At 43.1% G+C, this 27,505-nt stretch overlaps 1 protein-coding gene across 2 annotated transcripts; it reads right to left on the reverse strand.

Annotated features, from left to right (window-relative positions):
- Positions 1-29: 29 nt before the first annotated feature.
- Positions 30-21,793, reverse strand: UPF1 (UPF1 RNA helicase and ATPase). Of its 2 annotated transcripts, none has more exons than XM_035348387.1 (24): positions 21,301-21,793; positions 15,605-15,747; positions 15,089-15,178; positions 14,371-14,538; positions 13,302-13,482; positions 12,626-12,787; positions 11,945-12,029; positions 11,673-11,771; positions 11,369-11,486; positions 10,549-10,708; positions 10,307-10,425; positions 9,860-10,024; positions 9,431-9,545; positions 9,111-9,254; positions 8,464-8,677; positions 8,136-8,253; positions 6,616-6,772; positions 5,475-5,617; positions 4,667-4,841; positions 3,876-3,957; positions 3,562-3,723; positions 3,085-3,302; positions 2,538-2,660; positions 30-2,425 (listed from the first exon to the last, which is right to left on the reverse strand). In XM_035348387.1, the coding sequence occupies exons 1-23, from the start codon at positions 21,523-21,525 to the stop codon at positions 2,541-2,543; spliced, it is 3,363 nt and encodes a 1,120-aa protein (XP_035204278.1). In that variant the 5' UTR covers positions 21,526-21,793; the 3' UTR covers positions 30-2,425; positions 2,538-2,540. The 2 variants fall into 2 exon arrangements, with proteins under 2 accessions (XP_035204278.1, XP_035204279.1); XM_035348388.1 differs by having other exon boundaries at positions 11,369-11,477; positions 21,301-21,792.
- Positions 21,794-27,505: the final 5,712 nt, after the last annotated feature.

Genomic DNA, 27,505 nt, shown 5'->3' on the forward strand with positions numbered 1-27,505 from the left:
GGTTTCATCATTGAAAGTTAGGGGCCACCTTGAATGCAAGAGCTGTTTATTAATATTTTATTGATGACAAACAGGTTTAAAACAAACTGAGACAAAATCAAAAAAGAGTAACACCGTGCTAGCACTGATGTCTGGATTTATAAAACTCAGAATAACTGCTACAAAGGAAAAAAACAGCACAAAGCAGAGGCAGGCATTCTCATCAGTGAAATAAATGGGGTGAGGGGAGAGGAGGGGGTTACATTACTCAATGGATTGCATTGCACAGAGGGTTACAGCTTAAACCTATCTGAAAAGTCTATGCAACTACGCAGCCTACAGAAGGAAAAAAAATTAAAAAGCCCTTCGGCAATGTTAATAAATAAAACAGTCCATCTTACAAGGAAGGAAGGTGGCCTGTGTCTCCATTCTTTCACATTTTAGAAGTCTAAACGCTGGAGGCTTTTTATGAGAAAAGAATGGTTTTCGTTTCTGGAAAGTTTAGTTTATTTTGCAGTTCTCGAACTATGTTCGCTGCAGGACCGAACAAAAATTTTGAACACCTGTTCCATTTTATGTGCACACTACTCACGGTTTGTGGGTATGCTACACCAGGTCTGTACTGGGGGAGAGACACTCTTGAAAAACTACAGCAAATACAGGTTATGAAAGCGGGTCAACACTCTACAGAAAGGACAGTAATGAAAGGGCTTTCCCCCCCAGTTACAAAAAGTGGGTTTTACATCATTTAAGTACATTCATATGAGAGGTATTTTGAGTTCCCCCAAAAAAAAGATTAGAAACACTTGGAGCCCTTTGAGTATAAAGCTAACTTAATCCAAACTTTAAAAACGCCTAGGTTAGTGAATCACACTCTACTGATCTTTGCCAATTAGGAGGTAGCGGTTAGTCTAATTTAGGGATCCAATAAAAATGGGGTCTGTAGGAATTTCAATTCTCTGCGCTGTTTCTAAAAAGGTTTAGACACAAATAAAATGCTCCCAGTGTTCCCATATGACTTATTTAAGACATGGGTACAACTTAGAAATTGGATGGCTTCTCTTATGTGCTGTTTTCAGTTTTGACTTCCAGCTATTTCTCAAGCCAGCACTGATGGCACAGCCGCGTGCGCTACCTGAAAAATAGGCTCCGGGTTTGTTTTTCATCACCTGAATCTTTCAGCTTTATCTGCATTAATCACCGAAGAAGCCACACAAAAGCTTAACCCATTATCTCTAATTATACCCATCTATCAGAGGCCACCTTCCAACAACTGCCTGCTTTGTCCATTTTTCCAACCTGCTTCGGTAACATTGTAGAGTCTTTACTTCAGAACCAATATAATCCCCAGTTTCCACTACTTCTTCCCCACATCTGAGGGAGCGAGTAAAGCAGGCCTGTTAGCATCTTTTCCTCCAGGGCCGAAGGGCACAGGAACCCATCCCCTTTCAAGCGCAAAGTTCATCTTACAGAAAGGCTTGTTTTTCACAGAGTAGAGTCCAGACAGTAGCCAATTAAAGCATACAGAAAACACTTTGAAACCCTCCTCCTGCTCGAGCGCGCAGGCTCCTTCCACTCTAACTGCTATCCAATGTAGGAAGAAGAGGCTGATTGCTGCAACTTTAAATCACACTGAAAGTTCTCAAGGTTGGTGCTCTAATTTAGTTTTAAACTTTTTGTAAGCTTCTCAGAACAAGGATCTCCCAGGTCCACCACTAAGATATTCAGAGACAAACTTCTAAAAATTCAGTGCTCCTTTGAAAGCATCTCTTTAAAACCACCTTGTCACGAAAGACCCGTTCAGAATGTGGGCGACACGATGACACTAGGATTTCAGAGCCAGTGTTGGACAACAAAACCTCCATCTCAGAGTTGAGCATCAGCTATGTTCCGCTGGATTTCTGCTTGGCTTGCTGTCACTTAGTCAGGAACTCTCTCAGATACTCTGCTTCTAAAATGTAAACAGTTACTGCTAAAATATAGTACCCCTTTAAAATGAGAACAACTCTGAGATGAGGGTTTTCCTCTCCCCATCTGCTCTGAAAAGTAATGCCCTGCTCGCAAAGAGAAGTATGGAATGAAGTGAAACCTGCTTAAGGCCCTTCTCTCGAGCTTGGTTGACTGGGGGAGCAGGGACTCAGCTGACCACTCATTTCAGGGTGAGTTGCCTTCCCAGTGAGGCGCCAGCCAGTCCTTCGGTGCTCTCTCTCCTCTCCGGTCAGTCTCCTTGTCTCAGTGAGCTAGCAGTGGGCTCTCTCGCGCGCGCTCCTTTCTCTCTCTCTCTCTCCTCTCCGTTGGTTGGTTTCTTTCTCCTGTTGCTCTCACACAGTGGTGCTTCAGTTTTAGCAGTGGAAAACAGGTATCCATTTTATTTTATTTTTTTTATTACCCAGAATAAAATGCTGATGAACTAAGCTCCACACAAGCTTAGCTCTTCTTCCTCAACCTGAAAACGAGAAAGCAAAACAGTTGCATGACAGATGCCACAAGACAAACACTGCTTTCACGAGCGTAAATCGGGGAGTAAGAAGCAGAGGAGTGAACCTCGAGTGCCTTACACTCTAATACTGTGACAGTCCCGTCACTCCGCCATGTTGATATGCACGTTCACCCTGGTAAGTAGAGTCCTGTGACAGCGCCACGTCAATCTGAGATTTAAACTCATCACCAAGGTAACTGTCCTGAAAATGAGAGTGTTTGTTAAGCCTCTAACTCATCACCAAGCTCAAGCGCTTCCTTACACAGCAGGTTATCTGGCAGCCAACATTAAAGCAAGTCTGAGATTTGTTTTTTTCTTTGCTTTTAAAGGTGACCCTGTTTTGCTGCAGAATTACTACAAAGTTTTGCAATAGTGAGCTGTTGGACAGGTTAACAGTTCAAAATTAAGGCTCAAGCTGAAGTTATGTACGCAGCACTTCATTCTTCTGCCCAAGTCTATTTAGGAAGGGCACTGAGTGGAAGGGTGTGAAATGGTGTGGCTGAGTCACTGAAAATGTTTTAGCTCCCACTTTCCTCAATTCTAGGAAATAAAGATGTGCGTGCACACACACACCACTGACATAAAACCCAGGAGAAAGGGCAGACTATGCATCAAATTCTGCTTACCTGTGATAATTCTGGTTGGGAGAGCCCAGGCTGACTCATCTGTGATGGCTGACTCATGGAGATATACCCCTGAGTCAGTGGACCCTGGGAGAAAGGCTGGGACACCACATCTTGGCTCGCTTGACTATTTGGAAGGTTTGACTGACTAGTTCCAGGAATCCCAAAACGATTTTTCTGGCGCCCACCACGACCAGTCTTTCCTTTTGGCGCCCCACGTCCTGGAAAAGCATTTATCCCAACCAAGAGTGAGAAGTTTCGCAGGCACAAGTGTGTGAGAATTAACTGTTCTATAAAGTCTTGATGACTCACAAGAGGCAATACTTTATAGGTACTCAACGTAGTAGGTGCAGAGAAATCAATGCAACTGAGACCGAGTAATAAATCACATCACCTACGCTCACAGGAGTAACAGAAAACATTCGCCCACTTCACACCTAAAACGTGGCTTTTTCACCATTTCATCCTTGCCCCCTGTACCTGCAGCTGGTCCGTTAGCCTGGCCAAAGTATCCCGGTGGTGGCATCGGTGGCATCACGAGGTTGAAAGGGATAGGAATGTTCATAGCAGTGACGTGGCTGGGGCCAGCACTAATCATCCCGATCTGGTCGTGGGTTTGGAAGTACATGTTGGATGGGCGCCCTGGGGAGAGGAGGAAAAGCCACAGTGATTTCAAGCATCCTGAATGGGTTGGTAGTGGCTCTTCCAACACTTCCATGTTGGAAGTAGGGTATCTTACGTCAAGAACTAATTTATAAAATCTGCAAGGGTGTTAATGTTGACAGCTTCTTTACCTTGACTGCTCCGGTCGTAGACAGATCCTGGAATAATAGCTTCACGTGCATCATACATGGCAGTAGTCATGAAACGGGCACCCTGAAAGCATGACAGCAGTTAGACAAAGCTTTTGCACAGACAACTTCGCACCACAACTTGTGCAAGTTATTTCGAGTAAGAATTCAGTAGAAACTCCACAGTGTTTTATCGAGTATACATTATCAGAGCAAAGCTATTTCTAATACATGGAAAACATCCAACTTTTATTTTAACCACATGGTGACAACTAGAAAAAATGACTTTACAGACAGCCTATTTAAAACTGAAACATTCGATGAATTTTCAAGTCTATTTTGAGGTTCTGATAAGAGTTTTCCTTTGATCTATTTCTACCAGTCTTTGTGATGGCTGACAAGCTTTCCCCCCTTTCCCCAAAACAACTACTTACCTTATATCAAATAATTCTCAACCTAGCAGCACTGTACTTAAATTTTCAAAAACGCTTGCCTGATGGGCTTGCTATTTCTACACACAAGGATTATTTGATGTTTTATGCACCTCAGAAGTTACCCCTACATAAAATTTTGCAGAGAATAAAGACAAAAGAAACACCCAAAAGGCCTTTTTTACAACTGTTCAACCTAAACTGCAGCTTACTTGGCCACAGTCCACTAACAACGCAACAAAAATGGAAAGGTGTGGGTGTGTGACGGTATGCAGGTGACCGTTCATTCCATCCAAAACTGATCGATCAACCCCCAGTTGCTTCATGCCACAGACATCCGAGAGATGGGAGAGGTAAACTTACTGGGTTGATAGTATTGACGAGTTTTCGGGGCTTGCTGAATTGCATAAGGCTTTCCCGGAGGTTATTCAGTGGTCCCTCCACTAGAACCTTCTGCTCCTTGTAATAATTCAGCAGGTGATTCCAAAGTGGTTGTTTGGACAGCGCTTTTGGGTTCCCAACAATAATTACTCCATACCTACAGAACAGCAGACAAACACAGACTAAGATTAGCTTTGACTAGCAACAAGCTGTACTAGATAACCTCATTGGAACAGCAGTAAATCAAGGCACCTTAAAGAAGCCCACGATGGTAGGTGTAGGAGACCCTGATAAAGCCATTTCGTTTACAGCAGAAGATTTCTGTAGTATGACAGAACACTTGAAAGGAGATTGCTGCAGCCAATTTCTCAATAATCACAAGCTTCCTTTTGCAGGCTTGCCAAACATGTCAAAGTGCTCAACCAACCACATCAGAACTCTGCAGACACAAAGGAAGCCAACCAAGGCAGCACTGACTTCACACATACTACTCTTCTCAGCAACCAAATCCATTTTAAGAAAAGCAAAATGGTAAAAATGGTTGCTGAGAGGGATAAAGAAGTAGTCAAAGGGAAGATTTCTGTCCTGCAGATGAAGAACATGTTGGTTTCTACAGACTACCAATACCAAATGGGAACCCATTAAATTGAGAGTGCTCTGATGGAATGGGGAAATCATCCATGGCTTCCTTAAAGCAGTTGGGGTGGGGAATGGGCCTGCCACCCGCCAAACACCCATCTTTTGTTAGCCTGTCTATAAAATAGGCAAAATTTGTCCAGTGTTACTTTACCTTGCTCTTGTTAGAGCCACATTAAGACGCCTGGGGTCATTCAGAAATCCTATGCCTTGGTGTTCGTTGGCCCTCACACAAGAAAGGATAATAAAGTCCTTCTCTCTTCCTTGGAAGGCATCCACACTCGCAATTTCTACTTCCTGAAACAGAGGAAAACACATAAGTCACAGAAGCACAGTGCCTAATCGTTGTACTACCAACAGGTATTACAAAATGGGTTGGCTGCACACTAACAGTTCCCATCGTTTGGGGGAAAAATGTTATTTTCCTCATGCTGATGACTTGATAATTCCACTGGTCACTAAATAGTTTCCCTAAAAGAGAACAGACAGTCTTAAGTTTAGGGCATATTACTTTTATGTTTGTAAGCTTTATAGCTTTACAGTTCTCATATTTCCCCCCAGCTGGCATTTGCACTACAGAAAGCATCCCTTTTCTAGGTATGTTGCCAGAATCTGCCTGTTCCAAAACCTCGTAGTAAGACAGCTCCAGATTAGCTCTGCTGCTCCCAGCTATTAAGAAACCTGAATAAGAGGGACAGATCATTCCTGGCAGGAGCAGAAGTATTTCCACCAAGTTTCCCTTCAGTGAAAACACTGCCCGAATTTTCAATATTGCAACACAGACTACATTAAATGTACAACCACCTTGTTTGTAGCAACAAGTTTTAGTGTTTGGTAGATGAGGTGCACTGTTGGGAGGACATATTCCTAAGCAAACAAATAGTATGACCATCAGAATTTATGGAGCTTGGTTTCCTGCACGTCTCTTGGTTTGAGATGCTTTTATCTAAGACACAAATTGACTAAAACTTTTCCACAGCTCAAGAAGCTATGACCTTTCCCTTTTGTGCCTCAATGAGTCCTCAAGGGATGGACTCATTGAAGCTTTCCTTTCAACAGGACTTAACAGGGCTTCCTCCTTTATCTGGCAAACTGCTCTTCTGAAACTTACTGGCATTTGCTGCCTGCTAAACTACTTTCCCTTGGTCTAATTTAACTAAGATCAACTAAAATGCTCAGAAGTTACTAAAAAATAGACAGACTGATGCCTAAGAAGCCAAACTAAAAGTGAGAATTTTGTAATATCTGACTTTTCTGCATCCTAAGATTCTCTTGTTTGCGTAATGACTTCATACCTGGTAGAGTTTTGTATGCAAGGAACCACTGAATTGCATGTACTGCACCAGATAGGATCGTTGACCTTCATAAGGAGTAATAATGCCGATCTGATCCGGTTTGGCACCAGCTTTCAATAGCTTTGTAGTTATCTTCTCTACATTGGCAGCTTCAGTCCTATGAAAAAAGGATTCATTTATCTAAGGAAAATTAAAGCATTACATCTAAATATTTTCAATTAATGTGTTTAGAAAACTTGAACACGTATGCTGTGACTGCCTTTTGTCAGAAAGGCTACTTAGTTCTCAGAACTACACAACTGGGTTTCCTGGAATAGCAGAACTCAGGTAGGCCATCACTCTGAAACATAACTTCAGCAGAGTTCAACATACATGTGTACTTTAAGATCATTAAAATGTTCCAGCCTGCCGTACAAACAGATCCTTCGGTTGCTTTATCTTAAAGTTTTAAATATAGAATGTTTTTAATGCCAATGTCCCTGTCAGCCAACTATTGTGCCATTTGTTTGTGCGCAATCTGGCTTGCTGCGTTCAGTAGTCTTGCACATGCTGTTCGTGAAACTGACTGAGATTAAAAATATCACAGCAGATATTTTTTGCAAGTTGGTCTGGTTTTCCTTCCAGGCACACGAACAAATGCATACAACCCAAAGAAACAAAGTGGTTTAAGCTCGCTGTTGGAAAAAAGTTGGAACATGCAGAAAAAAGGGATAAAAAAATTGAAATTCCCATCTCTCCACCCTTCTCTTGTGCTACCTTATTCCCTTCCAAAATCTAGAAGTTAGGCATCAGCTTCGCAAGTTATTGGAATTCAAGCATTGAAAGGGAACCGGACCAACATTTTCTCTTGCAAATGCAGTTTACTTCCTGGCCAAAATTCATCCCACTTGCATTAGGCATTAATTGTCCCATGTTCCTTATACTATCAGCGAGGAAAAACACGTACCTCCGGAGAACAATCCAAACCCACTTAAGATCTGAACTGCTCCCACTGGAGCTGCCTTTCTCTGTTCGCTTACTATGAAGGGAGCCTAGGGCAAATCAACTCTAAAAGGCAGGCAGCTCAGCCAACCTGCACTATCCTTGATGACAGCTTTCATTAAAAAACACGCGAGCAATTTTAATCATAGCTGTTAACAGGAAGCAGCATTCTATTAATTTAGGAGGAATGCAGAATACAACAATCAATAGCACTGGAGTACTCTACTGTATGCTGGGATATGTTTGAGATCTACGGGCTTGTTTAGTTTAAAATAGAGGTGCCACTTCCATGGAAACAAGTAACTTAATCTGAAACATAAGCCTTTATTTAGGTGTTATGCCTTTATTTACATGGCAAGGTATTGCAAGTTCTGGTTAATGTAAAATATTACAAAGTCTCTGCAAAGTCCGTAAGATAGAGAAATGCTTATATATTTGGTTTGGAACTGTATATTCTACTTCCCTTTGACTTCAATCTCCCTTACACTTGAAATACTCCAGGACAAAGTATTTTTAAGTAAGTCAGTGTTGACTTTTACCTGTTTAAGTAAGAGGTGCCCGAGCTGGCAATTTCTTCCTGTCCTTGCGTAACATAGAAAAACATCGGCTTATCTGGCTGCGGCCACTGGAAATCAAATCCTTTTTTCACACGGTCAGCTGAAAAGCACCACAGTAGTAAAAAGTTAGCACTACTTTACTAGAAAAAAACTCTTACATCAAAGCATCTTCAAGACTCAAAAATCTAAGTGCAGTGGCAATTCCCTTTCTAAGGGAATGCGTTTAAAAACTCATCTAGATGAAAGAATCTTTCCTTTGATCCTTAATGACTTGAAGAGAAAACAACCTCTGCAGGAGTGCCACTCTTACCTGCAGTAACACCATTCTGGAGTGAACCCTCATAGAAGATATTGGATGGAAAAGCACTAAGTGCAGGATGCATGCGATACTGCACTTGCAGGCGAATCGGGCGAATCCCCAGCACCACGAGCCTCTCGAAGAGAGACTGAGATAGGCCAGCCTTGGCAGCTTTTTTACACATCACAACAGGACCAAGCTGGCAGTGGTCACCTACAAGAATAAGCTGTGGAAAAGGAAAACGTCATCAATGGCAACAACGTAGATAGCTAAGTTTGTATTTTCTGAAACCTGCCCAATAGCTAGAAATGATAGAAATACCCATCTCGAAAATATACTTGGAACTGATCAGTCTGACTTGTAATAAGGTTTGCATTTAATTTAAGACTTATAAACCTTTACTGTCAACTAGCTATTCAGCCATACTACTGATCGTTTTAGAGTAAGATCTTGTTCAACCTCCAGATTGTTTCAACAGGATCAGTATGTTCTAGACAAAGATCCTGCCACAGAAATAGATAACTAGTATGACTAGCACAACAGTATTCAAGAATCTTCCCTGAGAGGGTTGGATTTTGTAAGCCTACATGCCTAAACTGTAGGTAGTCTTCACCTATTTATAAAACCCATTTTCTTTAATGAAATCCAGGGGTTCCTACCTGTTTCGCTCCTAGGACAACTGGCACCATGCACTCTGGCTCAGTAGCCTGGGTGCTCTCATCAATCAAGATGGAGCGGAACTGCATCTTTGCAAGCCTTGGATCACCGGCTCCCACACACGTGCAACAGATCACATCTGCATTCTGAGACAGAAACGCAACAAGCAGGATATCAACAGATAACATTTCCCCATGGAATAGTACTTAACAGGAATCTCCCAAGAAATTAAATCGTAATCTGGTCTCCACCAAGAAATTGCAGCTAAAATTCCAGTGGGAAAAGGCAGAGGTATAAATTACTAGATCTGATGGAACTTTACCATAAGTAATTCACGTTCTGCTGTTCGTTTTAGTGCACGGTAGCGCTTCTCATCAGCGGATGACAGTTCTCCAGTTTCATCTTTAAGCTGCTGCAGTTTCTGAAGCTCTGGCATGCTGCAAAAAAACAGGAATTTTGCTTTATGGCCTAATTAAAAACAACTTAGGATTACAGTGCAACATTTTAGAATTTGACATTGTACCACTTCTTGCAGTACTACACAAGCTCACAATGAAGTCCTTTATATATTGCCACAGAAACCAAACAATTCTTTTCAAATTAAAAGTGCCACAGAACCAAAGGCTATCACATCAGGGAAACACTGTCACCATTACAGTTAAACAACGGTGTCCCTCACAACACTTCAGCTTGTGTTGTTTGTTTTTGCCTTTTTTTGTGTGTTTCTTCTCTGCCCCCAACAATTCCTTACCTATCCATGTTTCTGATCTGGTTATGCAATGCCAAGAAGGACACAGGAGAGTCAATTGCCTCACGACTTTTAGCACACAGACGAACCACCTTCAGTCCAGTTTGATGAATCTTCTCAGTCAGCTGGTCTACAGCTATATTACTTGGGGCACAGACTAGCACAGGCCTTGAAAAAATAAGCAAAACAATAAGTCTCAGTGAGCTATGAACTTTTTCCTGTTAAATTTGCAACACAAATCAGAGCTGTTACTGTACATGTCCCTAAAAATAAGCTACTGAAGAATTATCTGCTGAAATAAGCCCAAATCTAACCAGAACAATACCGTTCTAGAAATCATTTCAGTTCAGTACAAGCAATCTTAATGTTTATAATGCTTAAATGCAATCTGATTCTTTGGACCATTCATGAAGTAACCTCATACATAAAGATTTATCGAGAAATTCTTACCCATTGCCCTGTCTAGCCAGATGATAGACAATTGTAGCTGATGTCACTGTTTTTCCGGTACCAGGGGGACCCTGAATAAGGCTCAGAGGACGCTGCAGGACAGTCTTCACAGCATAAACCTATAGAGTTTTTTTTACAGTATTTAGCATTCCATGCACAGGAAGTTATAAAATTGTTCAACCTTTATTCATAAATCCTTTGTCATATTCTTTGCATGTATTAGAAAAGGGAGATGATGTTACCTGAGAATGGTTGAGATCAGGAAGTCCTTGTGCTGTAAAGCGCTTTGGCAACTGACATTTAATAATTACATCTTCTACCTCATGGCCTAACAGTTTGTGATAGATGTACCCCGACACCGAAGTCTCATCCACAGCAAATGTTTTCAAAGCACTCTGCATTCTGAAATGAGGGAAGGACAGAAAAAAAGTCAGTATGATCTCATATGTAACTATCTACAAGTGTCCAACACAACGGTTAACCTGCCATCAGGCTGAAATTAAAACACACCCTGGAAAGAGACAACGCAAAGAATTTACTAACAGAATCAAAAGGCAAAGATTAGATTCCAAGAACACAGATTTTTTGTCTCCTAACATGCATGGAACAAAACATAACCAGAAAGAACTGCAGAGAAACCAGCCTTTGACATAGTTTGCAATAGGGATCTTCCGTGCAAAATCTGAAGAGAATTTGTGCTCAGTACATCTCTTTCAGAAAAATAAACTCCTATCTTAGGAAATGCAGTACAGACATGTCTCAAGTCTACTGATGCCACAGCTGATTCAATTGCCTTGAGATTTCAGCTACTTAAAATGATTCAAAAGTTTAGGAGAGCAATTAAAACAGAGAGCACTTCATGACAGTGTTTAACAAGCTGAACTGCAAAACAGTTTTTCTTCTTAAATTCCAAATGTTACTAAACATGACGATAATTCTTCCCACTTAGTCTGAAAGTTTTCTTGATGTATTTGCAACAAACCTTACGTTCAAAATGAGAAACGCTGACAATATACACCTACTGTTTCCATTATCTGCCAAGTTTAAGTGCTTTCTCAATACCTGTCAAATGAAGTAGATTTCCATACAAAATCCACTTGGAAGTTATGAGTAACTTCCACAGGGGCTCCAACGCTGCTCCTCAGCTCAATGGCTATCTCATCACCATAATCTGTAGAACCTCGTTAAGTAGTAATCTATAGCAAAAATTTGAATTTTATTTTTCCCGATTTTGTTTTTTTAATCAGATGCCCACTACAGAAATTGCAATGATTTCAAAATTACTTTTGTATACAATTTAGTGGTTTCTTGGAGAGACTTGAGCCTTCCATTAAGCCTCCCTAAAGGCACATTAAGTAAAGGATACTATCAGGAACTTTGATAACATGACCAATTCCTTTCCATAAAGGGGCCAGGTCTCCTTTATACCTCAAGCAGATCTCATCTCCTTGCATTAGGCGCATATCTACAAAGGAAGGAAAAAATGTTCTCAGGATATTCACCAACGAACAACCACTTCCAACACAGAAACCCTACAGGAATCTCTCTTATGCCAGGCCACATATCACAATTCTTTTAACACTGATGTTATTCACCCAGCATAAACACAGGCAAAACACACAGTCAAGATGTCGTTACCTGAATCAGTCTTTGGCAAAGTGAAATAAGCAATTCTTTTCTTGTTCAAGCCCAGGTCCCATCTGACTGTGATGTTATCTTGGGTCTAACAGTAAAGAAAAGGCAATTTATTATGTTCTTAAAGAGTAGTTCACCAGCTACTGCAATCCTCACTGTCCTAGTACTTAAAAATAGTAGAGAAATACAAAACGTGATGTTCTAATGTCACAGAACCAAGTATACTTGTTTATTCTTACAGGCTCAGTTCACACCTTCCGGAGAATTTAACTCTGTTTGATGTAAGACTTACGCAGTTAATAACTCAATCACCACTTGCGTTACTCTTTTTAAAACAAAAGCCCCTCATGAAGTGCTTACGTGTCCCCAGTATAAAACAAGCTTGCCTGGAAACTGACTGACAGAAAGGTAACTGCATGTTATGATAACATAACAGAAGGTGCCAAGTATCAGTTCTAAGATAGAAAAATACGGTTCTGCAGAAGACAAGCTTTGAATGCAGAAGAAATCAAGTTTAAGTGTTCCAAACTTCTTTAAAACCTCTGTTTGAGTTTCCTCCTTTCCCTTCTCTGACAAAGGCACTTATTTCACTCAAGTCTTTTTTCTATTAGTAGTGACTAGATGTTTGACACCAGAGAACTAGTCAGAATTTGCCCTCAAACAGATACATTTCAAGCATATTACCTGCGACTCTTTGAGCTTCTTGTCATAGTCAGCCTCGAGCTTGACTAGAGGACCAAATATATTCTGGTATTGATAAGCATCTTCGTATCTGAGTAGGACATGCTGTGGCTCTTCATCAACACCAGGCTTTTCTAAGTCCTCAAGAGTTGCAGATGGATTTTCCTAGAATTGAACATGTTTTGTTTTACAGTTTTAAGTACAATCTCCCCCTGTAAGAGTGATAATCCCGCATTTTGCTGCTACAGAAAGTTATAAAGGCATAACGACCTGTTAAAACTACCAAGACATTATGCCATGCTCACCTGCATCCAGCCACATTTGATCTGCATTAACAGATGTACAGAAAAAGCTCTCGAAAACCAGTAATTGACTACCAGTTGTCAACTAGTCTTAGCTAGTCATTAAAGCTGAAACAAGTGAAAGACTCAGTATGGTGAAATGCTGAAAAAGTTGCTTTTCCACACTACCTGACAGTTGAACTTCATAGAACAAAAGAACCTCGAGATGAAACTTTCCTCCTTTAATCTCTTGAATCCTCTGATAAATTCTATTGTGTTGCTTGTGAAAACTGAAAGGTTTGAACCTTGTGTACATTCCCTGCCTTGCACAGTTGCTGAAACTGTCTTGTCCCTCCTTTGTAAGGCATAAAGCTAGTACTTGGTGAAACAGCACGTACCTTCCAAAGTTCTTCCAGTTTGTTAATCTGCTGAGCTGTAATCTGACGTGCTCTCAGCTGTTCCTGCTCAGATGGAATCTTCACCAGCCATGAAAGGAAACAGCGATCTTGAATAAGAGGCTGCCACTGTGAACTGTCCCAGTTAATATCCTTTAAACTGCTCTGACTTGCACATGGCTGCCTGCACAACCAGAACATTGAAAAAAAATTATTAAGTTAGACAAGTGTAAGAAAATCTATCATGTGAAGGATAAGAACATGTTTGTCTTGTTCCTACAAGAACTCCGGGTTAAACCACAACACTCAGTTACAAGAAAACCAACACCAGCCTGCTGATCTATTTCATTAGTTCCTGTATTTGCTATTTCAACACTAGGGACACAAGGTAATAGAAGTCGAATTTCTCGTGCATTTCTAAAACTGAAAATTTCAGCATCAAAAATGTTTAATATGAAACACTTGGAAAGTCCATTAAGATTATGCACATACTTACCAGAAAACACCTGGGATTATTTCCATCTGTTATTTAAACAAATGGGAGAACCTGTTCTGTAAAAACACACCTCCTACTGTCAAATAACAACTGACAGCATTTAATAAAAATCCACGCAGACAAGACCATGCTTTCTGATACGTCCTGTCAAAGAACAGATTCCAATTTACTCTCATCTTCAAATTATTCTATGAGCTGACAGAAAAACTTGTTCTGCAATTTGGTCACTACTCCACTAGGGCTCCAGAGTAATTTCCTGATCTGTTACTTCTCCAGAGCTGAAAACAACAGTTTAACACGGGAAAAACACCTGACTTCTCGCAAGTAAGACAGTCCTTAATGGAAGAAATTTTCTATTGAATTAATGTATTTGTCCAGCACAAAAAAAAAGTATACAAATAAATAATGCAATAAAGAAACATTTCATTAATTCTAGAAATTCATCTAAAGAAAAAGTGGTGGCAAATTAGAGTATAAAACGTATTTAGGTAAAAAGTGAAAGGCAAGCAGTGCCATTTAGAAATAACATTATGCAATGGACTTGATGTAAACATACCAATAAAGGCATTCTCTCACCTGCACAGCAAAACAACCACAGAGTCTGCCTTAGCTGGAATAAAGCCAAGGAGAAACACGTTACGACATCCGCAGTTATAACATTCCAAGACAGTCTCTCCTAGAGGTCCGTCTTTATGGAGAGTCACCTCTTTGCACTTCGCTCTCACAAGATGATTAACAATGTGGCTGAAACCAGAGAAGACATACATTTATATACAGTTAATAGGAAAACCAGATTTAGCCCTAACTCTACGTAACGTAGCAACTCCATCACTATTAAAAGATAAACAAAATCTATTCATACTTTGGCATACATTTAGCAAGACCTTGCTCTTTTGATCCTGGCAGAGATGAACATTAACAGCTTCAATAGTTTCTCAATGCATGAATACTTTAAAGTGAACGTAAAAGAATAGATAAAAGTATAAAGTTGTTTTTTTAAAGTTATTGATGATCGGAAGCAGCTTCCTGAAGCTGCACAGGTCAAAAACATTAATTATACTGCTTTGCAAGAACACAGAATGGGGGAAGAAACAAGCTCATGCCACAAAAGTAATTCAAGTTTTGCTGAGATCTAGCTGTATGCTCAGAAGAAGAGCTAAAGGAGGTTGGAGGTTCACATTCAAGTCACAGACTTCAATTATCATGAAAACGGAAGTCACACCCATTATGCCACTTCAAAACAAACACTTTAAAGCAAGATTGTCACTATCGCTTCCATCATTCGGCCACTTACCTGCCAGATGTATTTCCACGCCCATTGCAGAACCACTTCTTGCTGGTGTTGCAGTAAACCACGCAGGCAGGGTCATGGATACCACAGTAACTGGAATTAAAATGAGAGGAGAGGAAGTGATTGGGAAATCGCTTATAAGAAAATACAAATACAAGATTCAATCTATCTAGTAGTGTGCAAAGTAATGAGAAATGAAAGTCAGGAAACACGAGAGTTGGCAGAAATACCAAACATGAGTTAAATTTCTGTTCTGAGTCACGAGTATTTTAACTCTTCCCGTCATTATCATTCCTAGACTGCTTCGCTTTGTATTCCTTGAGAGAGGTCAAAGACCTACTGGAAGCGGCAGCTGTCAGAGCACACGAGCTCACCAGAGGGCACTATTTTCCTACCAGCAGGTGGCTGTCTCCAAGGTAATCGCTCTCAAAGTCCCCAAATCCTCTAAGCATACACCTTTCACTCCAAGTGCTCCTGCCCTCTGGAAATACTAAGTCTGGGGCAAAGATCAGGTCTTACCTGCAAGCGTGCACAGGAAGATCCTTTGTGTAATAAGTATCTTCTTCATCTTCTTCAAAGTTCAGCTCTGCCAGAAGCTGGCTGGTTTTAGCTACGTTATCATCCACTGCTCCGTTCTGCAGAATGCCATCGGGTCCATTAACCTGAAAGATAAGGTCGGTGTTTAAGTTATATAATCAAAACATACTCCAGAACAAAGCCAAGAATGGTAATTCCTACTCCTCGAAGAAAAGGCTTGCTTCTAATTTAGGAGAAATTCAGAAGGAAAGAAAAAAGCTGGTATGAGCTTGAAATACATACGAGTTTATATAATCAATACTTGCTTCATTAGCTCCTTTTATTTAAATGACAAACGATGAGTAGGAAAAGTTAGTAATAAAAGAAAATTGCTTTGCTGCAGATTACTTTTTTCCCTGAAGTCCTACGCAATACAAGATTCCATACATTACACATGGAATCAAACAAACATACCTGCAGAACACATCAGGTATGACAATCAGTATTGTATGACTTGAAACTTGTTTCAGCTATCACACAACATCCTTTTTTCTAAAGAAAAAAAAGTCTACGTAAGTTAACCAAGAAACCCACAAAACTCCATTAAAACTACAAATGCAGCCCAAGTTTTCCTAGAACCACACTTGGGAGCTCATGTGCTAACACAGCAGACCACAACAGGTGTGCTCTTTCCACTGCTGATGCACTAAGTGCCAGAACCACCAAGTTCTGCAGCATTTGGTGCTGCGTCAGCACGTTTTACACACCAAGTCTCGGCCATGTTAAAAATAACTCCTTTTTGGCAATACTGGGTGCAGTGCTGTTACCACCAGGAAGGAGCAATCAAAAAGTGTGAACGTGCTCTCGTTTAATTCCTCTGCCATCTCCTGCACCTCGGCAGACCTACAGCCACAGGTAACGTAACGTGCTGCTGTCAGGAACCCCCAAGATGGCCAAAGCCCTCAACTCCAAAGCTTGGTTGACTCAGTCACTTGATTCTTGATGATTCTTGACTTGTATAGCAAGAACTCATTAAAACCTGAGAAGAGATGAGCATGCCATTTAACCCATGTTCACTTTGAGTGAAAAAAAAGATGGAAAAGTGACCCCAGCAACTACAGCGATCAGCACAACGTTAACTAAACATTTTGAATGAGTGCTGAGGGAGGGTTTCCGCACCAGACCAAAACCGTCAGATACATGAAAATCCAGCTGTTTCTGACAAACCTTTACATACTTATTTCTTACAGTGTCAACTAGTGTCACTCACTGCTTTTCTCTATCAATACGGTATTTTAGGAAATCTTTAGTGCTTCAGCTTCGGGTGCAAGTTGTCAGAGCACTGTTATGAATATCTGAGAGGAGATAAGAAAGCTGCCCAAATGAGAAGAGCTCTAATCTTTATTAAAATATTTTTAAGTAGTTGCCTTTGCATTTAAGCTAGCAAGCCAGAACAAGCCTGCTTCGCTTAAAGTCTCATCCAGGTTCCACACAAACTAGTTTCAGTACTCTAAATTAACATTTAACAAACAATTTTAAAATTAACTCTTTCAATTAAGCACGCAATGCTTCACATTCACCCTCAGCAGTAAGGGACTGGACTCAGCGCCACAACCTTTATTTTGTTATCTTAAAAAGAGGCAAGGTGTGTTTACGCTATCTAAACAGTACAACGTTTTATTGATATTGCCTCCAAGTATTGGCTTGGGGAAACCTAACGAATCAGCCAAGATGTACACTCAGTAGCACGTGCAGAAGAAGCAGGGGGAGTAAGGAATAAAAGAGCTGCAGTAGCATACAACAGCTCATTAGTACGATGAACCCGAACAGCTTCACAGCAGCTTCACAGCTGTTTCAAGATAAATACCCAGTTTAAATCGTGTCACTATACAAAATATGACCATAACTTATTAACTGATCAAGGCACAGGGGGAATTCCAAAGCCACAGGTGAACCTGAATTAATTGGAAGCACCAATACCGGGCACTCACCAGTGCACCTTCTGCCAGTCTCTTCTGAAGAGCCCTAACACCGTGTTACACGCATTAGTTGACAAATGTCATCAGTTTTGCAGAAGCTCTTTTAAAACTTGGATTGCTGAGCAGGCAACATAATTAATTGTACAGCTTTCTTTCTGAAGGCAGCAAGACAAGAAACTACAGCACCTACAGGCCACCTGTCCTTCCACACAGGTGACCGTTCGTACCCGCAGGAGCATCCAGCAGCCCAGGATGAGGCCTTGGCAGGCACACGACGAGGAAGTGACTCAACTATTGTTCTAAAACCCGCTGCCACGTTAGCCTATGTGCATATTATTAAAAATCTGGCACCGTCGGCTGTTGTATAAGGGCGGGGGGGGGCTTCTCTATTTTAAACGCGTTGACTGAAACTTCTGGCACAGCACGTTTAACAGCCACATCCAGCGAGCTGCAAACTTCAGCGCTCTCCAACTACCGCCAAGTTGCTCGGCCCTCCTTGGCTCCTTTTCAGCCTCTGAAAGGCTCCTTTTGGCCCCTAACATACCGGTCAGGAGGCAACAGGTCCAGGGAACCGAGCCGCAGAACAGGAGCTCGGATGGCACAATTTATGCAGCGACTTCTACTGACCACGTCGGTGAGCACCCGGAGCGGTGGCAGCAGCGTTCCAGCAGCAGCACCACTGCTCCTCGCGGTGCCTGCGGCTACCGCAGCGCGGGGCCAACAGGTGAACACAGCTGGAGCCACGCAGCGCAGCCCTGCTTTAAAGCGGGGTACGTCAGGCTGTAGCGAGAACAAAGTTATGTAGGCATTCTGGACTCTCGTTACGAGAGCCCGTGACAACGCGCTCCAGCGCTGCGCAGTAACCGCAGGACACCCAGGCACGCTGTCCCAGTTCAAGGCAGTTTTTTCTCATGCTTTAGAAAAAAAAACAACACACGCTTTGGGGTTTGCATAGATAGCCAACTGGTGGTTGTTTGCAGCTACATTAAAGCTACGGAATATTTACTGCGCCTTATTACCACCTATTACACTTATTTGATCTCTTTCAAAATAAGGAAGTGCGTATTACTGACACCATTCGCCCTCGCGACGGCGAAGGATACGCTGCGTGTCCTGGTGGGGACCCGAGCAACAAGGAGGAAGTTGTTTCGCCGAGATAAAAAGGCTTTGGTGAAACTGGCAACTAAATCCTGCCCCCGCCTCCGTCAGCCTCTCGCTCAGCTTCGCACACATGAACGCCAGGTGCTGCACACATCAACGCGTGAGCGCGTGGCTGCTTCCTAGCATCTTACCCGAGTCCTTGCTGGGAGAGCAGAAAAGTAAGGCAGAAATCAGAATTTATCTTAAAATGTGTAGACAAGGCAGCTTGTGTTTCACTTTAATTACCCATTAACAAGGGAAGTTTAGTTTTCTGAGGAGAGAACAAGAGTCCCTTGCTTCTGAGCTAACCCCTCGCTCCCTTTGTCCACTGGACAAGAATCTACGGTAACAACATCCTCTGAAGCTACTGCACGTACGTTGGGATAGAAAGCTCCTGTAGCACGGCTAAATCAACCACATGTTCTGAAATTCAGCGCTTTGTCTTGCCCAACCGATCTTTTTAAGTACGAGGACACTAAAAAGGCATCCAAGTGAAAGAGTAAAACGCTACACCTGCCGTGTTCATCAACGTGAGATAAAAAATATTTATACAAGTGGTTTTTTTGTAATCGCAGTGACAAATTTAAACTAAGCAACAATGAGACCTTAGTTAAGTTTTGGGGCCTTAGAAGTAACGTATTTTGTAGGTGCCCTGCCAAAAAAAACATAATAAGCTTACATTATTGTTCAAGGCAGCAAAGCCGCCCCCCCCGGATCTTTAAACATGCTCCGTTTCTGATCTTATCGCTGATGAGACCATTGAAAGGCACAAGTCTGAGCAGAGCACGGGAGCTGGGCTTTGCTGAACTCCGGTGCAGGAGCGCACCACGCTCCGCATGCTTCCGAGGGTTCTGCTGAAACAGGCATCCCCCCAGGTGTCCAGAGGGGAAAAGGACCAAAAAAATGACCCGAAGAGTTCGCACAGAGACCTAAAAGCACACACAAAAAAAACCTTTCCTCCTGCCTGCCAGGACAGACTGTTACAGACGTACTAGCACCTGAATGTGCTCTCCAGATTTTTTCTTCTTTTACTTCAAAGGCTTTTCAAACATGTTTAGACAAAAAAAAGACAAATTAATCCACTGGTCTAGTCCTTTAGCTTGCAAGGCTTATTTTGGAGTAGTTTTTCTTCCTCTTCTGGCCAGATACACTCCGCTGAGAGTTCTGGAATGATCACAGCCATTAAGGTTTTAAAAACACAAAGATTTATTTAAACCATTTTTAAAAATCAATTAACTACACGCAAACACTGACTGCACACAAACAGATTTTACTATTCAATAATTTCAATATCCCAACGCTCAAAAGGGGGAAAAAGGCTTGCTTTGCCAAAGCCAAATTCTAGCACCAGAAGTAAACAAAATAAAACAAACAGCCCCCGGGGTCTCATCTCCAGCTCCATTTTATAAACACTAACCGAGAGCAACTCACACCACCGTAGCTGCGTCCAGGCTGAACGCTGAGCATTTGCGAGTGTTAAGAAAGTCATTCAGCGCGTCCTGGGATAAGGCTAGGAGAGGATAATTCCACCTTCAGCCTTGCCCTGCACACCTGTAGGTTTTCACTGCCTGGGCACGCTGACCTGCTTCACATTTGCTCATTTCCGCACCATTTACAGATCCCAGGACAGCGGTTTTTGCAAGGAAAAGGGGGAAAAAAAAAAATCCACTCTGAACATTTTTAGTTCAGGATTAACAACTTTTACCTACAGCATTCCAACTCTTCTAAACTCACGCCCTGGAACACGGATAATTTGCAAACATTTCATTGTTAATACTAGGACTACATCTTTAGCTAGATGCAAGGAAACTTGGCAGCGTATTCCATAATCTTGAAAGGTAGAACAGTTTGACTTTTTTTTTCAACACTTTTTTTTTTGGTAGAGTCACGTTGTAGGTCAGCGACGAGTAGGGTTTTTATTTATAACACTTCTTGGCTTGAGAGTGTAAGCCTCTTTAATTTCTGTGAATTGTTAAACCGTAAACACAACCATCATCAGACTACAAGAAAAAAAAAAAAACACTTTTAAGCGACGAGGAACCGGACCTCTGAGCACGAGTCTGAGGCCGTATCAGCTGTCACTCCCATACAAACCCAAAACAAACCAGCCTAGCAACTACACCACACCAAAGGTGGCAACGTAGAGAGGAAAAAAAATAATAAATTAAAAGCACACAGGGGTCGGAGTCAAGAAGAAAGGCGTTTTTTAACGGAGTAACGCCGAGTTCTCGCAGCATCCAACTTCTCGCAACCGAACGCTGCCCCCGATCGGAATTTCAAGAGGAAAAGAAACCGAAATCGCCCCCCAGGAGCTTTCGGAACCGCACCGGCGGGCGCCGCCCGGCTGTCAGGAGGCCCGGAGCTCCCTCCTCCGCCCCGGAGAGCGGCGCTCGGTGCCAGGCCCGGCCTCCAGGGGCCGCTTCCCCTTCTTCTTCCCCGGCCGGGGGCCGAGCTCCGGGCCCCGGGGGCCGCCCAGGGCTTCCCCTCGGCGGCCCCGCCCGCCCCTTCCGGACCCCCCCCCCCCCGGTACCGGAGCCGCCCCGTTTGTGTCCCTCCGCCCCCCCCCACCCCGGTACTCACCTGCGCCTCGATGGGGCCCGGCGGGCCCTGGGCCGCTCCGGGGGGGCCTTGGCCTTGTCCCGGGCCGGCCTGACCGGGCCCTGGCGGTGTCTGGGTCTGGCTGGGGAGGGTGAAGTCGGTGAACTCGAACTCGGAGCCCTGCGTGTCGGCGCCGAGCAGCTCGGCCTCTTCGGTGTCCAGGAAGGTGAGGGTCTGCGAGCTGGGGCCGTACGCCTCCACGCTCATGGCGGCGAGGAGGAGGAGGAGGAGGAGAAGCGGCGCTTTTCCCCCCCCCTCCCCCTTTCACCTCACCTCACAGCCCGGCCTCACCTCACGCAGCCCGGGCCCCGGCTCTACGCCAGCGGCGGGCTCCGCCGCGCGCACCAGGCCGCGCCCGCTCCCAGCAGCCGGCGGAGGGCCCGGGGGCGGCCGAACCCGGCGGGAGGGGAGCGAGGGGACGGCGAGGGAGAGCCTGAGGGGAGCCCTGACGCGGGGGGGCCCGGGGGGGGGAGGGAGCCGAGCGAAGCCCAACGGAGCCGAGCGGCCGCCGCCGCGCGCCAAGGCCAGGCCGGGGAGCGGTGACGCGCAGCGCGCGGCCGACGCCAGCACGCCCCGCCCCGCCCCGCCGGGGGAGGGGGGACGCGGCGCGCGCGCGCACCTGGGGAGGGCGAGGGGGGGGGGGTTGGGGGGGCGGGGCTGCCGCCTGAGGGGGCGCGCGGCACCTGGAGGGAGGGGGTAAAGGGGGGGGGAGCGAAGGGAGGTTGGCGCCAAAGGGAGAGGATGAGGTGGGGGGGGGGGCTGGTGGGTGATTGACTGCGCTGGCGGCCAATGGGCCCTCGAGTGGAGGTGGGGGGGCGGGGTGAGGGGGGCGGGGCGGGATATGGGGGGCGAGCGCCTTGAGGTGGAGGTGCAGCCCTGAGAGGGCGGCGCGGGCTCGCTGAGGGGTTGGATCGCGTGAAGGAGCGGGTCGATCGCTGTGAGGGAGCTATCTCCCTGAGGGAGCGGATCAATCGCCCTTAAAGAGCAGATCGCCCTGAGGTGGCAGATCGATCGCCCTGAGGGAGCTGATCACCCTGAGGGAGTGGATCACCCTGAGGTGGTGGATCAATAGCCCTGAGGTGGCGTTGGATCATCCTGAGGGGGCAGATCGATCTCCCTGAGGGAGTGGATCACCCTGAGGTGGTGGATCAATAGCCCTGAGGTAGCGGCAGATCTCCCTGAGGGACTGGATCACCCTGAGGGAGCGGGATCGATCGCCCTCAGGGAGCAGATGGCCCAGAGGGAGCGGATCAATACCCTGAGGTAGCAGATCACCCTGAGGCAGCGGATCAATCACCCAGAGGTGGCTGCGGATCACCCTGAGGGAGTGGATCGCCCTGAGGTGGTCGGCATCTTCTCCACGAAGGGCCCCGGGGCGGTTGCAGGGAGGAGAAGGGCTGCGCTGGCTGCCGGCCCTGGCAGAGGCAGCAGCTGCGGGGTGCGAAGCCAGGTGGTACCCCCGTGTTGCCATGGGGTTAACATGAGGGGCCTGGGGCAGGTGTGGGGGCAGCCTGGGGCCTTCATCCCGTCCTTCATCCCGCCTGAAACTGCTGCTGCGGCCTGCCTCGCGTCCCTGTTTAAAAGGGGTGTGTGGTGTCTGCCGCTGGAGGCACGGCCTGGGCAATCTGCAGGGGTGTTAAGAGTTTCCAGACAGACGTGCTGATTAAGAAGGATTTGGTATTATGGTAATGCCTGCTCCAGCTGTAATACCTATTATGCCTGTGATACCTAATATAACTGTGTGATAGTCAGAGGGCTGAATTGGTATGAGATGAGTGCAGGGGGGTGGGCCATGGATGCTCTCTGGAAGACGAAGGACTGGGCTGCACGGAGAAGAGTAGTACCTGCTTCAGTCCCTAAACAGCAAGTTTGGGATTTGGGTGCCCTCATTTCAACATTATTAGCACAAGCCAAAGCTCTTCTAAGATAACTCCTGGGTGTTGTGAAAAGCATTGATATGAAAGGTTAAGATATTCAGTCCCTTTTCCCTGATAAAGCCTTCCCCTATAAGATGCAAATGTTTATCAGCTTCTATAAGTAACTTCAATTTTGTTCTTGCTTTTCGTGTAGGGTAAAGCCTGGAACGGAAACAACATACCAGATTTGCAGCTGTGAAGCTGAAAAGATCTAGATGAAGATTGAAAAGGATCTTTGTCCTAGGAAAATAGTGCACCATGTACAGGAGGGGAAAAATAACGAGAGAGAACGCAGGAGTCGTCACTTCTACATACAGTTTGTTTGAATTCATCTTTAGCTTTAAGCTTCTGTGAAGGAATAGACTCTACCAACAGCTTATCATAAAGGTATCTTAATTCGGGATCCAGATTAAAAGTGGCTAATCAAGCATACCACTAAAATCAAAAGATAGAATGGAAAATTGATTGTGGATTTATGACTGTCACATCAGCTCTAATTTAAATGGTGACAGCAAGATAAGTCAGCGTATACTCACATGTAATTTCATCAGTGTTACAAGACAGTTCAAATGTTGAGACTCTTGATTGCTGAAGTCGAAACACAATTAAATTAAAACCCAAATATAATCTGGTTGGAAAGTATCCATAGATAAATTGAATTGGTGCTTTCTTACAACAAACCGGAAACTAACTTAGAAAACAGAAAATCTGACTTGAAAATGAGAGCTAATCTGAAGAAGAAATTTATAAAACCGGGTAGGTTGTTTGGTATGAACACTTATTTACGAACAAACAGAACACACTTGCAACATCTGGCCAGTTTACAAGAATCCTCAGAAGTTTTGGAAACCGATCAAAGTTTTGATGTGCTGCTGTATTTTTTTCCCTGTCCCCTTCATAACACAGAAAATAATAATGCTTTTAAAGAGATGGTATTTGGAGCAGTCACTGAAAATTGTAGATCCTGTACTGACTGTGCCATCGGAAGGTAAATTCGGCTTCTGATGGGGAAACACCAGCGCCTGTTGGCTGTGTTTGCGGACAGGATCTTGCTGCTGTCTGAGGTGCTGAAGCCAGAGGGCTGTGAGGAGGTTCTGTAGATCCCCCACCCCACGGTATGTCCAGTTCCCTGTCACACAAGTCAAGAGTAAAACCACAGTGCATCAGGTGTGAGAAGACTGCAGTTCAGATATGTTTTGACAAGGGATCAAACTGGCAGTTAGTTGTGGCCATTGGGTTCCTGGTTACTGTGTTTAAAAAAGGAAGACTGTAATTAGTCTTTACAGCAATACAGAGGAATGGCCTGGGGAAAGGATGCGTTTGAATTTCACGACATTATTGCTTAATCATAGATCACTGCATGCTGGAAACTGTGTTACTTTGGTATGCTTAGCAATAAGTATGTATGCAGTCTATACTACGGTGCTTCCTTTACATTTTTGTTTTGTGTGTAAGGTAGGCTTTGTGAAAATTTTATCTTTTAAATCTGGGCTAACGCAGAGAGATGGCACTGTGAAATTTCATTTAAAATACGAAATTTTAAAAGGTACCACTTCACAAAACCAGAATGTGTTATCTGAGAATGATGGCGCTTCACCATTTGTGTGCATGGTTAGGAGCTAGAATTGACAGGACATAATTAGCCATAAGAAGCTGTCCAAGAAAATAGAATTCAATTTTGAAAGGGATGTTTTCTGCTTGCTTGCATGAGCTAGAAAGTTTAAGGTGATTATCTTGAAGAGGTGATAATAGGGGTTCCTAACAATTATAAGTGTAAAAGGGATGTGTACAGCAGTTTAGCTGTTGGTAGAAATAATGCATTCCTGACTCAAAATAATTGGCTGTGCCAGAGAATTTTCCTTTAAACTCATTTCCATTCCAAGACACGCTATCGCTGGGATTCGATAACATCCTCCAGTCAGGAGTGCACAAGAGAAGACTGAAATCAAGCTGTTATGAAAAGGAACAAACTGATTGGTCTCTGCAAACTCCAAGCCATGGAGATAGTGTTAGAAAGTGTCATGATGACGTGAAGGCTTCAGAGCCAATCAAAGGGAGTGTGAGGAATCTGCAAAACTGCTATTTCAAATGCCAGAGTCAGCTAAAAAAAAAAAACAAGCATTTTTATCCTGGGATAAAACAATTCAGGTTAGGGGAAAATAAACAGGAAGTGGAGATCAGGTGTTCTAGACAAAGAATGCTTAAGGAATGCCTGCACATTACACATCTGATGGTGATGTCTATGTAATGATAAGTACCACGGTTGTGTAATATGTGAACATATTTTAGGATGAGAAATACAATCAATATATTATGCAATTTTTTTCACTTTCTGCTCTGCCACTTCTGCACATCTACATTTTAACATCCCCACCATTTTTGTTTAATGTTAAGGTAACTCATGTTTTTTTTTAAAGTCCTTCATTTTCTCTATTTTTCTTTTTTTCCCTCTTTTCTAAACAAATCTTTAATGAAAATCCCGTGCAGTTTTACCTAGATTATCTAGATTGAGTAATAGGAAACGGAAAAACAAAGAGTACCTGTAGCTTGTTTGTTGTTGTTGTTGTTGTTTTGTTTTAAATAAAACTGTTCCCCTGTCAGCATATACTGGGAAAATTACAGTATCAAAGAATCTTGAAAGAGAAAATCTTAATTAAAAAAATGCACAAAAAAAATGCAGCAACAAAGCACAAATCTTTGAAGGCTGCAAAATTAGCTATTCCATTGCAGATGTTACAGTTCTGCCTAGTTACCACAAGAGGGACATAGAGGAAAGCTAACATAGCACAGGAGAAAAAAAAATCACAAGAAGAGCCTCATGCAGGTTCATAGCAACATGTTTTGCCTTTGTTTAGAAGGATCTTCTGGGATCATAACATTTCTATAGCTTCCTTCATCCCAAATAATCTTTAAAAAGCTTTATAGACCTTAGAAAATGTGATAATAAGCATTAATAGCTAAAATGGATCTTTTCCCAGAACTTCATAATCTTTCCTCAGCTTTTTCCTATTGGAATGTCTGTAGCAGTGTTGGGACAGGGAGTGGTTGGGCTGGCTGTGTTTTTGTTCCATCTCTAGCTATTGGACCAACAAATATTGCAGCATTTAGTAGGCATGTGGACAAGAAGGCTATGGAGCCATTTTTGTTTATTTCTATTTAATTTTCACAAATTAATGGGTAACGATGCAAATGTTGTAAGATCAGAGCTCGTATAAATGCCTTCACGAAACAAAAGGACCATAAAACCCCTTTAAGTAAATATTGAAGGATTTATTGGACTATTGTGGAATGAAAAAGCACAATCCTAATACACACTAGATTGAAAGTAATGGAGCATGTGTATTTAAGGATCTGCAGTCTATTAATCCCTAATGTCAGTAAAGCCACAGTGAGACAGAGGCATCACTAGCTGGGCAGGCTGCTTTATCTGAACAATAATACTGGAAGAAAGGGCTGTTCTGAGTACGAGGGAAATCAAGACTTCTTTAGTATTATAACTTTATGGACTTTAGTCCTTAATGCTCGAATTTGTATAACAAGTATTTTAACATTACATTGCAAGATCTCTGTCAAGTGGCATTAAACCGAACGGTCATTTAAAAAGAAACCTTTAATGCACAGAATGTTTTCACGAGTTAAATGAAATCAGAGAAGTATTAGTGAAATTAAATCAGAAGTATTAGTGTGTAAATGAAAAAAAAACCTCTAATGTGCCAGAAATCTAAGTGCACTAGTAAATGCAGCCCAGCTTTGATTTCAGGATCACATGTAATGTAGCATAGAAAACTCATGGAAAAGTGTTATCATTCATTATCAGTGGAATCCCAACGTTTTTATCCTTCGGCAAATTGTGTAATATTTCTGTTTCGACTGATTTACCTGCAGGTTCAATTGCACTGTGGCTATAAAAATATTCCTGAAGCAAGTCAAGGATCAGTAGTTCAAAACAATGAAGGAAAAGGAGGAGAAGATCTTGACATTTCTTCTGTGATCTTGAATGAAAAAGGTACTTAGATATTAAGGTGACGAGTGACCTAAAAAGATAGTAACAGTATGTGAAAGCCAGTAAATGAAACTAGCTATAAACTCTGTGCTACAAACCAGTTTTCTTTCACTAAGCTAAGTGAATACAAAAAAGCTAATAAACTGTGAAAAAGTAATGTGATATTAAAGTACTAGGTAAAAATACTTCAGTTCCAAATTTATAATGCCTCCTCCCCAAAATGTATTACAGTCCTTTGTACCTTCCACTCCTTAAAGACAGCTGAAGT

The sequence above is a fragment of the Oxyura jamaicensis genome, chromosome 28 (assembly GCF_011077185.1).
Source record: "Oxyura jamaicensis isolate SHBP4307 breed ruddy duck chromosome 28, BPBGC_Ojam_1.0, whole genome shotgun sequence".
NCBI classification, from domain to species: Eukaryota; Metazoa; Chordata; class Aves; order Anseriformes; family Anatidae; genus Oxyura; species Oxyura jamaicensis.

Coding starts and splice junctions, on each gene's coding strand:
- UPF1 (XM_035348387.1), bottom strand. CDS start 21,525: ATGAGCGTGGAGGCGTACGGCCCCAGCTCGCAGACCCTCACCTTCCTG. Junction 13,483..14,370: donor GTGGTTGTTTTGCTGTGCAG/GTGAGAGAATGC, acceptor CTGGTTGTGCAG/GCAGCCATGTGCAAGTCAGA. Junction 9,255..9,430: donor CAGAACGTGAATTACTTATG/GTAAAGTTCCAT, acceptor TTTCTGTCTCAG/AATGCAGATGTGATCTGTTG.